The sequence below is a fragment of the Heterocephalus glaber genome, unplaced genomic scaffold (genome assembly GCF_053883595.1).
Source record: "Heterocephalus glaber isolate CG9 unplaced genomic scaffold, H.glaber_assembly_v1.0 deba00001531, whole genome shotgun sequence".
In the NCBI taxonomy this organism is placed as follows: Eukaryota; Metazoa; Chordata; class Mammalia; order Rodentia; family Bathyergidae; genus Heterocephalus; species Heterocephalus glaber.
Genome location: NW_028258329.1, coordinates 23055644 through 23068337, shown reverse-complemented (window position 1 = coordinate 23068337; position 12694 = coordinate 23055644). Strand labels below are relative to the sequence as shown.

The 12694-nt window shown below is 49.2% G+C and overlaps 1 protein-coding gene across 13 annotated transcripts in view; it reads left to right on the top strand.

The window, feature by feature from the left end:
* Nucleotides 1–12694, top strand: part of Arnt2 (aryl hydrocarbon receptor nuclear translocator 2) — a 153139-nt gene that overhangs the window by 113572 nt on the left and 26873 nt on the right. For all 13 annotated transcript variants that reach the window (XM_087188469.1, XM_087188464.1, XM_087188468.1 and 10 more), the window contains 4 exons: nt 2727–2803; nt 4010–4144; nt 6515–6589; nt 12269–12420. In XM_087188469.1, coding sequence (XP_087044595.1) covers nt 2727–2803; nt 4010–4144; nt 6515–6589; nt 12269–12420 — 439 coding nt within the window. The remainder of the gene's footprint in view (nt 1–2726; nt 2804–4009; nt 4145–6514; nt 6590–12268; nt 12421–12694) is intronic.

Sequence of the window (12694 nt, the reverse complement as noted above, 5' to 3'; positions counted from 1 at the left end):
GCAAATGAATGTATGAAAAAAATACCTTTATTTTCAAATTGTATGACAGTACACTTGCAAGAGTCCTGTGAATCAGTGATAAAACTAACTGAAACAGTAATTCAGTGGAGCAGCACAATGTAGTGTTAATACAAAAAATTAGTAGCTTTGAACAATAAACTGAGTAAAATGGTGGCAAAAACCCATTTACATAAGATTATATACTTAGGAATATTTTAATAAATATAAAAGCACAAGTATATGTGAGGAATCATTTAAATGCTCCTGAAAGACACAAAAGTAGAACTAAGCAAATGAGAAAGCAACCCCTGCACTTGGGCAGGAGGCTTTGACATTATAAAGGTATCAGTTCTCCTGAAGTTGTTTCACACTTAATGCAAACCTAATAAAAACACCATCAAGCTACTTTATGGAGTTGGATAAGTTGATACCAAAGTTCATGTGGAAAAATATATTTTCAAAAATAGCCAAGAAAGTACTAAAAAAGAAAAGCTACCAAGGAAGTCTTATCAGATGTTAAGACAACAGTAAAGCCTCTGTAACTAAAATGTGGTGGCATTGGTGCTAGAGAATACCATTGTACAGAACAGAAGAAAGTTCAAAGTCAGACTCAGGCATATATGGAAATTTATTATGGGATAGAGGTGGCATCTGAGAGCATAGGATTTTTTTCATCTTAAATTTTATTGGTACAACTTAGATTTGCATAATGATTGTATTCATCATAGGGAATTTGTACCTTTACATGATGTATGTTGATTCCTTTTTTAAGAGCACAGGTTTTAAATGTCTGTGGGACAACTAAAGAGCCACTTTGAAAAAGATGTAATTAGTTGTATGCCTCATACATTAAAGAAGAGTAACTTTGCCTGGATTAGGGATCTAAATGTAAAAATGAAACCATAAAAGTATTGGAAGGAAACAAGGATGACTTTCACTTTAACCTCCGTGTGAGGAAATGACTTTTGAACTATAGCCCAGGCTCCCAAGGTAATTTTTAAAAAGATTGATAAATCTGATTACATAAAAATTTTTAAAAATTTAAATGGTCATAAGTCAAAAGACGGGACAATGGGGTGAGATTATTCTTGATATACACAACAAAGGCTGATCCCTAATACACAGGGAAAAATTAAGAGATTACCAAAATCCCAACAGGAAAATGGGAAAGAAACACGAGGAGATAGTTCACTAAAAAGCAAGATAGAAAATGGGCCCTCCATCATGAAATAATGTTCACACTCACCATCATTAGAGAAATGCAAATGAAGACAACACTAAGATGTATTTTCTCACCTGCCAGACTGACAAACGTTAAATACATAATGGGTCAGCACATTCTGTCAGCCAGCACTGTGGAGAATCAGACCTCTCATGGGTTGCCCCAGGAAATGCAAATTGGTACAACCCTTCTGGAGGGAAATTTGACAAAACAAAGCTACATCTGTGCCTACTTTTTGACTCAGCAGCCCCACTGCTGGGCATCCACGCTGAAAATACCACTCAGTGGTAAGAAAATGCAGGTGTGCAGAGTTAGCCATGGCAGCATTGCTTCCGATTACAGGATACTGGGCACACCTCTGCATTCGTACACAGGAGAGTGTGGCTAAACACATACAGCTTCTGCACACAATCAAGCCCTGTGCTGCTCTGGAAAGAACCTAGGAAGAGGAAGCTCTGTCCACAAATACAGAGGAATTCCAGGACATACTGTAAAGTACAGGCAGCAAAGCCCATGAGTATGCATTGTACACTGCTTTTCGTGGAAGAAAGAAGGGGATTTAAGAAAATATACATCTCTCTGTGCATTTGTGCAAAAGAAACACAGCAAAGGTAAACTGGAAACTAGAGGGATTGGCCACCTCTGCCCATGGATGGACAGAGAGAGGGAGGTGAGTGGGGAGGAGGTGTGGCGTGTCTGTGGCTCTCAGAACTGTGCCCTGAGTGGTAGTTCTTGTCACTGTGGGCCTCAGGTCTGGTATGGAAATATCAGTTGTGTCAGGCAGCTGGAGGCAGATTCTTGCAACAGCACTGGCCCTGTGGATAGGAAACCAGAATGCTCATTTCTCCACAGTAGTTCTGATCACTTGCAAATGTCCGTGAGCCCTGTGCTGGGAAGATTTCCAGTGCCAGACCTTTCCTGGACCTAACAGAAGACTCTTGTGTGACCACTGAGCAGAGCTGTGCTGCCCAGTTCATTCCTATCCAGAGCCCTGGGTGCGGTGCTTCCCCAGTGGCATCTCCTTCGTTGCCCATAAAAACCTGACTTTCCTCCCCAGGGGAAATGTGGGCCTGTGTGGATTTGCCAGGCAAGTTAAGAACTTCAGCATCAGTGTTTTTCTTTTATCTTTTGCTTCTGATAGTCTGTGATTCTTTGTTGACAGAGAAGTGAAATATTTAGATGATATGGAAGCCCCATGTAGGTTTCTTCCTGCAGTTTCCTTCCTAAGTGTTTCAGCAAAATTGTGCAAATGCGCCGATAAAATAATTTGCATTTTGTCTTCCTCACTTTGCTCTGCATGACCCACAAGTGCAGATGTGGTAATGTACCAGGAGATTATCACAAGATATCAGGGGGTGGGCAGAGTGGGCAAGGGGCTGCTTAGCTCCCCCCCCCCACCGTGGGCCAGCTCGGGTCCATGTTGTCAATGGACAGCATGACCACAGTAGTTAGCCTCTCCCCTTGACCTAGGATGTGTTAATGCTGCTGCCGTCTCTCATTTCAGGAATGACGATACCCGAAGAAGACGCTGACGTGGGACAAGGCAGTAAATATTGCCTGGTGGCCATCGGGAGACTCCAGGTAAGAGAAAAGCGCAGGGTTTTTTCCATCTCTGATGAGGCTTGCAATTGCAAAGAGCAAGGGACAGGTGATGGGATGTCCGCTTGGATCTCTGGTTCTCTTCTCAGTGTTTGTGGGGCTTCTGGTCTCACTTGGGACGAGGCTGAGGCCAGGTCTGGGAGGAGAAGCGGGCGAGTTGCACAGAGTGCGCTTTGGTCCACTCCTGCCTCACTGGTCACTGCAGTGAGCTCTGTCTGCACCTGTCCCTGCTCAACCCCTCCCAGATCCCAGGACTCCGGTCGAGGCCCTTGATCATTGTTCCAACCTCACCACCTCTCCTTCCTCTCCCCACTGCATCCTGTTCCCAAGCCACACCCTCCTCTTCCAGGCACCCACACCCACCTCCCATCCCCAAGGGTGCCTGTGAGGTGGTTCTTTGGTCTGCTGTGTTCCACTCTCTTCTCCTGGAGAATCCCCTCCTCTTGTCCTTCTCACCTACTCACTCTGCTAGAACCTGCTAAAGCTCCACCCGGTCTCCTTGTCAGAGCCAGTCGCTCCCCCAGACCAGCTCCAAGCTGTGGCCTCCAGGATCACCCTTCTGTGATCTGTCTTGCTATAGTCAGCCAAGTGTATGCTCACCCTCGGGGTCCTCAGGCAAGGAACATGTCCTTTCGCCTTGTGACAGTCAGGTACACTCAGTATCTGACAAGCACAGGAACCACTGAGTCAGTTCAGGATGGACATGGGTGAAGATGCTGGTCTTTCCTGTCCCTTGTTTCCAGACAGATGTGCAGGTGGTTTCATTCATATCCAACAAACTGGGTGCTTGTTGTTGGCACAAACCACCTCTTTTTCAAAAGTTGAACTGTTTCCCTGGGCTCATTTGCTACTCAGTAGAAGAGAAGGCAGGAGAAGGAAGGACATTACCATCTCTCGATCACCAGCTGGGCCAGACAGGGCTTCAGGCTTCCCAGTGCGACCTCTGTCCAGCCTCACCACCCAGTGAGGCTACAGCTTTCATCATCATGTTGGCAGAGAAGGACACTGAGGCTCAGTAATGCAAGGAAAGTGACCCATTGTTGGTGAAATGGGGCATGAGAGCCACATAGTGAGCACTATGCCATCTGTGTCAGTGACGTGGAAGAATGTGTGGGGCCAAATCAAGATGCCTGGGATGTCACTTCTCTGCCTCTGTTGGTGCCGCTCAGCTGGGCTGTCCTGTTGCAGGTGACCAGCTCCCCTGTGTGCATGGACATGAACGGCATGTCGGTGCCCACGGAGTTCCTGTCCCGGCACAACTCCGACGGGATCATCACATTCGTGGACCCGAGGTGCATCAGTGTGATCGGCTACCAGCCCCAGGTCAGGAGCCAGCTGTGAGCTGTGCACCGGTGGAGACTGAGCTCTGCCTCAAATGTGTTTATTTCCTTTGTTCAAGGTAGGCACAGTGACACTGTGGAGAAAGCAGGGATGCCTATGCTTCCTGCCTGGACAGGGCATCACCCGCCCAAAACGAAGGTTCACTGTAAACAGTGGCACTGCTGAGGTTGACCCCTTACTCTTCCCCTAGCGTTGTGTTTCTCAGCTCAATTTTCAAACCAGAGTTCAGATCGGTCAGTCTGAATTATGAAGTTTATTAACAGGAAAGTGTCTACAAAGCCTTGTGCACACCTAATTTTGCCTAGTCCCTTCAGGAAAACTTTGTAACCTGGGGCGTATTTTCAGGCCTTTGTTGTAGATTGCTCTTTATAACACAGCAACATTGGAAACACAAGAGAGCAGGCGTAATTGTCCCAGGTCAGGACCAGAGAGGCAGAGTAAGGCTGTGCAGTGGGAACTGTGTTTTGGGCCTGGAGCTGTCTAGCTGGAAAAGTGGCTTGGGAGACAGCTTAAAAATGAACATGTACAGAACATTGGGTGATTCTATCAGTTACTGACTTTCTTAGGTATAGTATGCTATATGCAGTTTTGTAAGATGATTTTTAGGATATACATGCTAAAATACTTTGGGGAATGTGTAATGATGTCTGCAACTTACTGTGAAGTGGTTTAGCAGGAAGTTGTTAAATATGTATGTGTACACATATGTGAATGTGTGTAAGTATATGTATATTAAGAAAAGAAATTGCAAAAGTGGCAAAATACTGACAATGCTTGAATCTATGTAAAGGATAGAAAGGCATTTACTATACTATCCTTATAACCTCTATATAGATTTAAATTTCTTTCAAAATGAGAATCTTTTTTCTTTTCTATTTTTTTGAGACAGGGTCTTGAACTCATTATGTAGCCCTGGCTGGCCACAGACTTTCAATGAGCCTCCCAAGTGCTGAGATTACAGGCGTGTGCTACCATGCTTGGCCAAGAATAATCTTTTAAAAATCCATCTTTGTTTTGAAGAACCAACTTTGGGATATGTGTATTTTAATTACATGTATATTTTATTTTTTGATGATGCTGGGGATGGAACTCAGAGCCTCTCATATGCCAGGCATGTGCTCTACCATTGAGCTGTGTCACAGCCTCTCATGTATATTTTAGAACTAGAAATAGACCAAAGCAGAAATATTAGAATACGTCACATAATTCTGCATCTCTAGACTCATGCAAACATTGAGATTCTTGCATGGAATAAGCAGGAAAAGGGATCTGTTTCCAATTTCACCATAACCTCCAGTGGCACTATTTCCAGACAAACCCATTTATCTCCTGCCCCTCCCATGAGCATCCGGGTGCTCCTGGACAAGCTGATAAGACTTCCCATCACAGCCAGTTCAGCTCATACGCAGACAGCAGCAGGGCTCACATGGGTTCTGATCTAGCAGTCAGTTTACATTTCTGAAGGCACTTCCAACTGGACTAGGTTCCTACAACACATTTGCTTTTGATGGTTTACTTACTGTGCCCTGCTTTGTGGTGAAACTTATGTTTGTTTGGGGTCAAGGCTGGGTCCTCTGAATAAAACAGGCGTGTGAAGGTACAGAACAAGCAGGCTTCTAGCAAGAATGATGGTTTCACAGTAACCTCACTTCCTTGGCCACCAGACAGCTGTGGTTTCTACATTTAAACAATTTCAGTTTTCATAGGCAGCACATCTGTTCACCTCTTGTCTACTTCTGATGTTTTTAAAAATATATTGATGACGATTTGTCTTTCTAAAAAAAAACAAAAATAAAATTGCACTCTGGAAGCTGCTGATCTGGTGCATTAGCAAAATTAGAAATTGGTATGAAATGTACCAGAGGCACTTAGAGTGAATTTGAAGAGACTGGCTCTTTGAGGAGCCTCCCCAAAGTGGCATCCATATTTTTAAAAATCCGTGGTGGGAAAGGCTGAAAGAGATGAGTTAAGGGAGATGAAATGAATGCTTTTGTCTATTGGTGGATTGATAAATCATCAAACATGGAATTTGGAAGCCAGACTGTGTGGTACACATCTGTAACGCAGCTACGTGGGAGGCTGAGACAGGAGGATTGGAAGTTCAAGGAAGTCAGTGAGACCTTGTCTCAAAATTAAAAAAAAAAATAGGGCTGGGGACGTACCTCAGTGGAAGAGTGCTTGCTTAGCATATGTGAGACCTTGGGTTCGATCCCCAGTAGTGAGAAAGAAAAGAGAGAAGGGGGTAGAGAGAAAGGGAAGAAGGAAGGAAGGGAAAAGGTAAGGAAGGGACGGGGAGGCAGATGGAGGAAGGGAGGAAGGAATCTGGATCATTAAAGCTTGCTCTTTGTTTAGGACCTTCTGGGAAAGGACATTTTGGAATTCTGCCACCCAGAGGATCAGAGCCACCTGCGAGAGAGCTTTCAGCAGGTACTGTGAGGCCTGCCTAAGTGACACACAGCCTGCATGGGTGTGGAGATGGCCAGCAGGACATGTGTCCTACTATGTGGTGTATAGCCTGCAAACGTCTGCCTAAAGTGTCAGCCAGGGCCCTTCCAGGAAGCGCACAGGCTGGTGGGAAGATGGACCACGAGGAAATCATTACTCTGTGAAGAGAGAGCTCTGAGGGTCCTGAGGAAAACACCACAGAGCAAAGAACATGAAGAGACTGTGCTTGGCTAGAGGCAGGAAAGCTCCCCAGGGAGGGGGCAGTCGGGATGATCTAAGGGTGGACACATAGGAACTGAGAGGATACTTCAGCCTGAGGGCAGCCCAGAGATACAGCAGAATGTGGCCTGCAGAGAGGACCCTGAGCAGCTCTGGGGGTGAGTAACACAGGCCGACCTGTAGCGAAGACATGGAAGGCAGTGGCTGATGCCCAGGGAGGCCTTGGGCCAGAGACCTCAAAGCCCCACTGAGGAGCTATAGTTCTCTGGCTGTGTGAAGGCACACGGGGCTCCCCGGAGGGCTGGGGCTGGGTAGGTGTTGAGGAACAACTTCGTCAACCCAGCTGTACAGAAGGGAAGGTGAAGGAAGTAGCTGGAAGCAAAGACAAGCTGGGGACTCTTGCAGTTGTCCAGATGAGAGGCAATGAGGCCAGAAGTGGGGCAGAAGCCATGGGAACCAACATGTGAACACTGTGAGGAGAGGGGAGCTTGTTAGTAATGATGCTTTAGAAGGAGAGGGGGAGGAATGAAAATGCCCCTTGGAGCCTGACAGGAGGCCATCCTGACAGTGGCTTCGTGTACACTGACCCAGCACCTGCTCCTTACCAACCACCAGCTATGGGCCAGGTGCACACAGATGGCATAGACAGTGGCAACAGTGTGGGAGGTAGCCACTGTCGTCTTCCTGCTCTGGTGAATCAGGCCAGCATGCCATACAGGGCACTCCCACTGTGCATAGACAAGGTCCTACTCCAGACCACGTTGGACTGAGTACCCCGTCCCCCCGGCTCTGTGCTTTCTTCTGCAGCAGGCCCACTCTGACTTTCTCCTCACTTCTCCACCTCCCTGCAGATCCCTCCTCCTCTGGCTCTTCTTTGGGCAGTGATGGGGGCGCTCTTGAGTTCTTTCTCCTTTCTCTCTTCTTCCTAGTCCCCGTTCTCCTCTCTCTCTCTCTCTCTCTCATCTCTCTGTTCTGGCCCCATCTCCCTGGAGTACCTTGCCCAGTGGCCAACCCACCCAGCTGTCCTGGCCGCAGCCATGCTCTGCAAGCTGTGTCCCCAGTCCCCTCCAGATCCCCACAACCCTCAGTCAGGGAGCACATCCTCCTCAGCTCCCTGCCTCCTTTGCCCCACCTGTCTGGGAGAAATGACCGTCTCTCCTCGGCCATCCTGCTCCCTCTGCAAGTCCTGGGGGCCTTGGAGGATGTCTAGGACCATGCTCTCCTCTGTCTGGCCCCGGCCACCAGTCCCCCATGACCTTTGCAGTCACTCCAGAGCCGCACCTGCCTTCACTCCTTTCCGTCTAAGCCATTCTGAAACTGTACCCAAGTTCTGCCTCATTTTTACTTGCAACTTACCAGCAGCTTCTCAGGGGCTCTAGAGTCAAGTCCAAGTTCCGAACCATGGTCTCATGCTCTGTGTCCGCCATCCCCGTCTGTCCTCCTCTGGACATTGCTCCAAGGTCGTATGACACTGACCTTCTACTGTCTTGAACCCGGGCCACACGAGGGCCATTGCACATGGCCTGGTGTGACTAGAATGGTCTTCCCGACTCTTTACACGACTGGCATTTTATCCATCAGTCTCTGTCTCATGTCACCAGAGATACCCCTAGTGACCTCCTAGCTGAGAACAAGGCCCCAGCCTCCTTGGCTCATTTCATCTTCAACACAATTCCAGTTTTATGTGTTTGTCCATTTTCCTCTGGGCTGGAGTCCTGTCTTCTTCACTACACCTCACCTCCCTGTGAACAGACTCATGTCTGTGCTTTTATTTCATGTCCACCATTGAATGGCCCAGTCTCCACACAAGGGTGGTCCCTTTTTTGTACTGTAGCATTGAACCCAGGGCCTTTGCACTAAGCTACATCCTGACCCACACCCCCTTTTTGAGACAGGATCTCAATAAGTAGCTAAATTGCCGAAATTGGGCTCAAGCTTGCCACCCTCCTGCCTCAGCCTCCCGGAGTGCTGGTGATACAGGTGTGCACCACCACACCTGGATTAAGAGTGGCTTTTAACAAAGCCACCCGAGTGACTCAGGTAGCTTTCATTTGAGAAAAAGTGTGAAATTAGCATCAACACTGTGAGTTCTTGTGCCACAGATCTGTGAAGCATGTGGGAATGATGACACTTGGCCTGTCACCTGGCATCCTTGGGCTTGGGTTGGGTTCAGTTAGTTTTTCTGGGCACGTGGACATGGACCTCTAACAGGGAGGGGCCTCCACTCTGCCTAGCAGCCAGCCAGGCCGCTTTTCATACATCACGTTAGATGGCCCTCAGCTGCACACAGCAAGTTTGTCAGCCTCACCTCTCCCAGTGCACACCAGGACTTGGGTCTGACCTGGGTCCCACAGCCAGGCAGTGACAGAGTTGGGGCTGGGGCCCAGGCCCGCCTCCCCCAAAGATCCCCCAACACCTCCTCACCTCAAACACAGGGCTCTCCACCCACTGCTATTTCTGAAACTTAAAGGCTTTGAAAACAAAAAGAAGGAATTGAAGATCTGATCTCACCTCAGTAGCCAGTTTAAATCACTGGCGATGCCAGCAGCCACTTCATTCCTTGGGCAGGAAGGGAAGCCGGGCCACGATGCCCAAGAGCTAGTGCCCCCACCCCATCGCAGGGAGCAGTGGGCAGTGGCCCAGCAGCTCCGGGGATGTCTTGGAGCATGGCCAACGTCGGCCCTGAGCTTGTGTTCCTTGGGCTGTGGCCACCAGCAGCCAAGGCGGGGAACAAATGTTGATAAAGGGAAGTGGCTTGGTCTTGCAAAAGCAAGGAGGGAGCTGTGCCAGCTGAGAGTCAGCCTTGAACTCTAGATTTAAACAAAGGCATTTAATAGCCCAGACAGGAGAGCCAGGGAGCATGATGGAATTTGTGAGGAATTTGAGTTTGGCGCAGTGACAGCGCGCAGACCCAGGGTGTGACAAACTCCTGTCTGCTCTTAGATTGCCTCTCTGGGTCAGTTTACGAGGACGTCAAATGGAAGAGCTGAGCACAGTGAAACTTAGGCAGGCTCCATTCCCACCCTCTTTTCTGCTTACACACCTTCCAGGATGGTGGTGATGATGGTAGTGATGGTGCTCATGCTGCTCACGGTGGTGATGGTGGTAGTGACGGTGATGTTGGTGATGATGACGGTGAGGGTGGAGTTGGTGGTGACGATGGTGATGGGGGTAGCCATGATGGTGATGAGGACGCTGCTGCTGGTGGTGGTGGTGAGAATGATAAAATGGTGATGATGATAGTGATGGGTGATGACAAAGAGAGTTGTTTCCATGTAGAGCCAAGCTCTGCTGGGGTTTAGGCCTGACCTTTGCATCTCCCGTTATGAGCACCACACCTGACTTGAGCACAATGTTCAGAGCTGGACCATGTTCCCAGGGCGGTGTAGTCCAGTCCTCCATCACATCTCAGCTTTCCCAGCCTGCAGAATTGGCTTCTGCTGTGCCTCCTACCAAGAGGCTCTCCTGGCACACATTCACTTGCTGACATTTGATGCACCCCTACCTATGAGCAGACCCCGCCTCCCCCCCCCCCAGCCCAGGAAATTCCTTCCTGATAGCCTCGGGACATTTGGTCTTGGCTTGTGTGGTGGTGTTTAGCAGATGCCTTCTGGGTTACAGTTAGCTGCACATCTGTCCCATCCCTGAGAGGTGAGAAGCACTTTGGGGAAGGATTGTAGCAGGGCAGTAGGGACTCATGGAAAGGATGCTGAGGTTGGTGCATCTAAGACCCAGCACCGTGAGACCTTGGGCAGGGTGCTGCTTTGAAGCCCTTTTTCCAGATACCGGAACACAGTTGTGAGGCTATGCGAAGCAATACAGACAAGGTACTTTGCCCCTGCCAGCTGCAGGCCTGGAGGGTCCCATCATCTCATATGTCTCCCCAGCCCCCAGGCCTGGCTTTGAACACAGACAATGCCCTCCCTGTGCTTAGAGGGAGTTAAAAATCTAAGGTAGGCAAGACAAGGGGACATGGGTCTCCAGGAGTGGACAGCAACTCCCTGCTGCCCCTGTATTTGGTGTAGCCACAGAGCAGTCCCCAAGCGAGTCCCCCATTGTGGGGACCTGATAAGCATGTGGCCTTGACCTCTGGGCCCTGTGAGGGAATAACCGAGGTCCTGTTGCGGCAACAGATCCATGGCATCCTCTAAGGTGGGAGGGAAGGCCTTGCCCTCCTGGAGCTTGTTTATCACTAGGGGTTTCCCAGCAGGGAGCCTTGTGTTTCCCCCACCCAGGCTGGCTCAGGAAGTGCTCTAGGTGCCTGCTCTATGCTGAGCTCAGGGCTGGGGCAGGGCAGGCTCAGGTGACCAAGACATCTCTATCCCCATGTGGCACACATTCTGCTGGAGACAACAGCACCCAGCAGGGAGCAAAGGCACCAATGCAGGCAGTGTTAGGAAACGGAGAATTGGGCTTCCTGGCCCTGGACCCCAGCCCCATTTTTATCCGCGAACATGCTATGAGCTTTTAGACAGGAAGCCTGGAGATGTACGGGCCTGACTAGGTGTGGGCTCGGGGCTACGCAGGCCCGCATGGAAGGTCTTGGTCACCTTATCGTATCCTGGTGCTATGATCACTCCCAGGCCTGGACCATCAATGGATGCTTCAGCTGTGAAGTCTGCACCAGATGTGGCCATCTGCACAGCTGCCTGTCGCTACTGCCTTGGTGGTGGTGTCTGTCTAAACAGCAGAAGGGCAGGTTGTGTAGCCAGAGAAGGGCTTATGATTTAGAAGTAAGATCTTGGCTCCTGTACCAGCTTGTCCATCAAAGTTGTGTGATCTTGGGCAACTTACTTAATTTCCCCGAGTCTCAGTGTTGTCATCTGTAAAACCCACTTCGCCTAACCCTTGTGAGGATGTATCCGATGTAAAGCATTTGAAAGCACATTGGAAACCATACCACACCCCAACACAAAAGGAGGCACAGATAGACGTGCAAATAAATGAGGCATACAGATCTGTCGTTTTGTGACTGCTCCTCCGAGAGAGTATTTGGAATCCATTTTTGAGAATTTCTTATGTGAGTTATGAAGAAATAAATCCATGAGTACAGTGTAGCTGCATGCTCAGGAGAGGTGATAACTCCGGGAGAGACTAGCACCACTCCCAGATAACCAAGCAGCCAAAGCGAAGAGGAAAACACAGCTCTTACAGAGCTCTCATGTTCTGATTTCTGATAGTCCTGCTGTCCCATGGGCATTGGCTAGTGGGTTTCTCATGCAGTGGTGACAGAAGGGCCTGTTTCAGAGAGGAAGCAGACGAACAGTCCTGTCACTTAGCGGACCTCTTCTCTCTTACCCTCTCCTCTCTTGCTGTCTTGTCACTGCAGTGTCCCTACTTTGAGGTCCCACTGGCCCTCACAGCATGGCCCTGCTGGTGCCTCTCCCTCTGCTGTCTGGCACCGTTTCTCCTATTGACTTCCTTCCCCAAATGTTTTCTCAGGTGGTGAAGCTGAAGGGCCAAGTGCTGTCAGTCATGTATCGATTTCGCACCAAGAACCGGGAGTGGGTGCTAATCCGCACCAGCAGCTTCACCTTCCAGAACCCCTATTCCGACGAGATTGAGTACATCATCTGCACCAACACCAATGTCAAGTACGTGGCCCCCCATCCCGGCATCCACCTACTCTTGGCACGTCCATAGCAGGCCATCGTGTCCAGGGCTCTTTCTGTTCCCAGCTTCTGCCTGCATCTGGAAGTCCCTAGGGACTGGGGGTAAGCGTAGCAGCAGAGGGTGCATCCCTCCTTGTTCAGAAGCATCCATAGGACTGAGTATCTGGGTTCAGAGGCACTGCTGGCCTTCCTGGTTGTCTCCCCTGAGCTCAGTGCCCTGCAGAATGGGGCTCTGTGCAGTGTGCTTCTCTGGTTC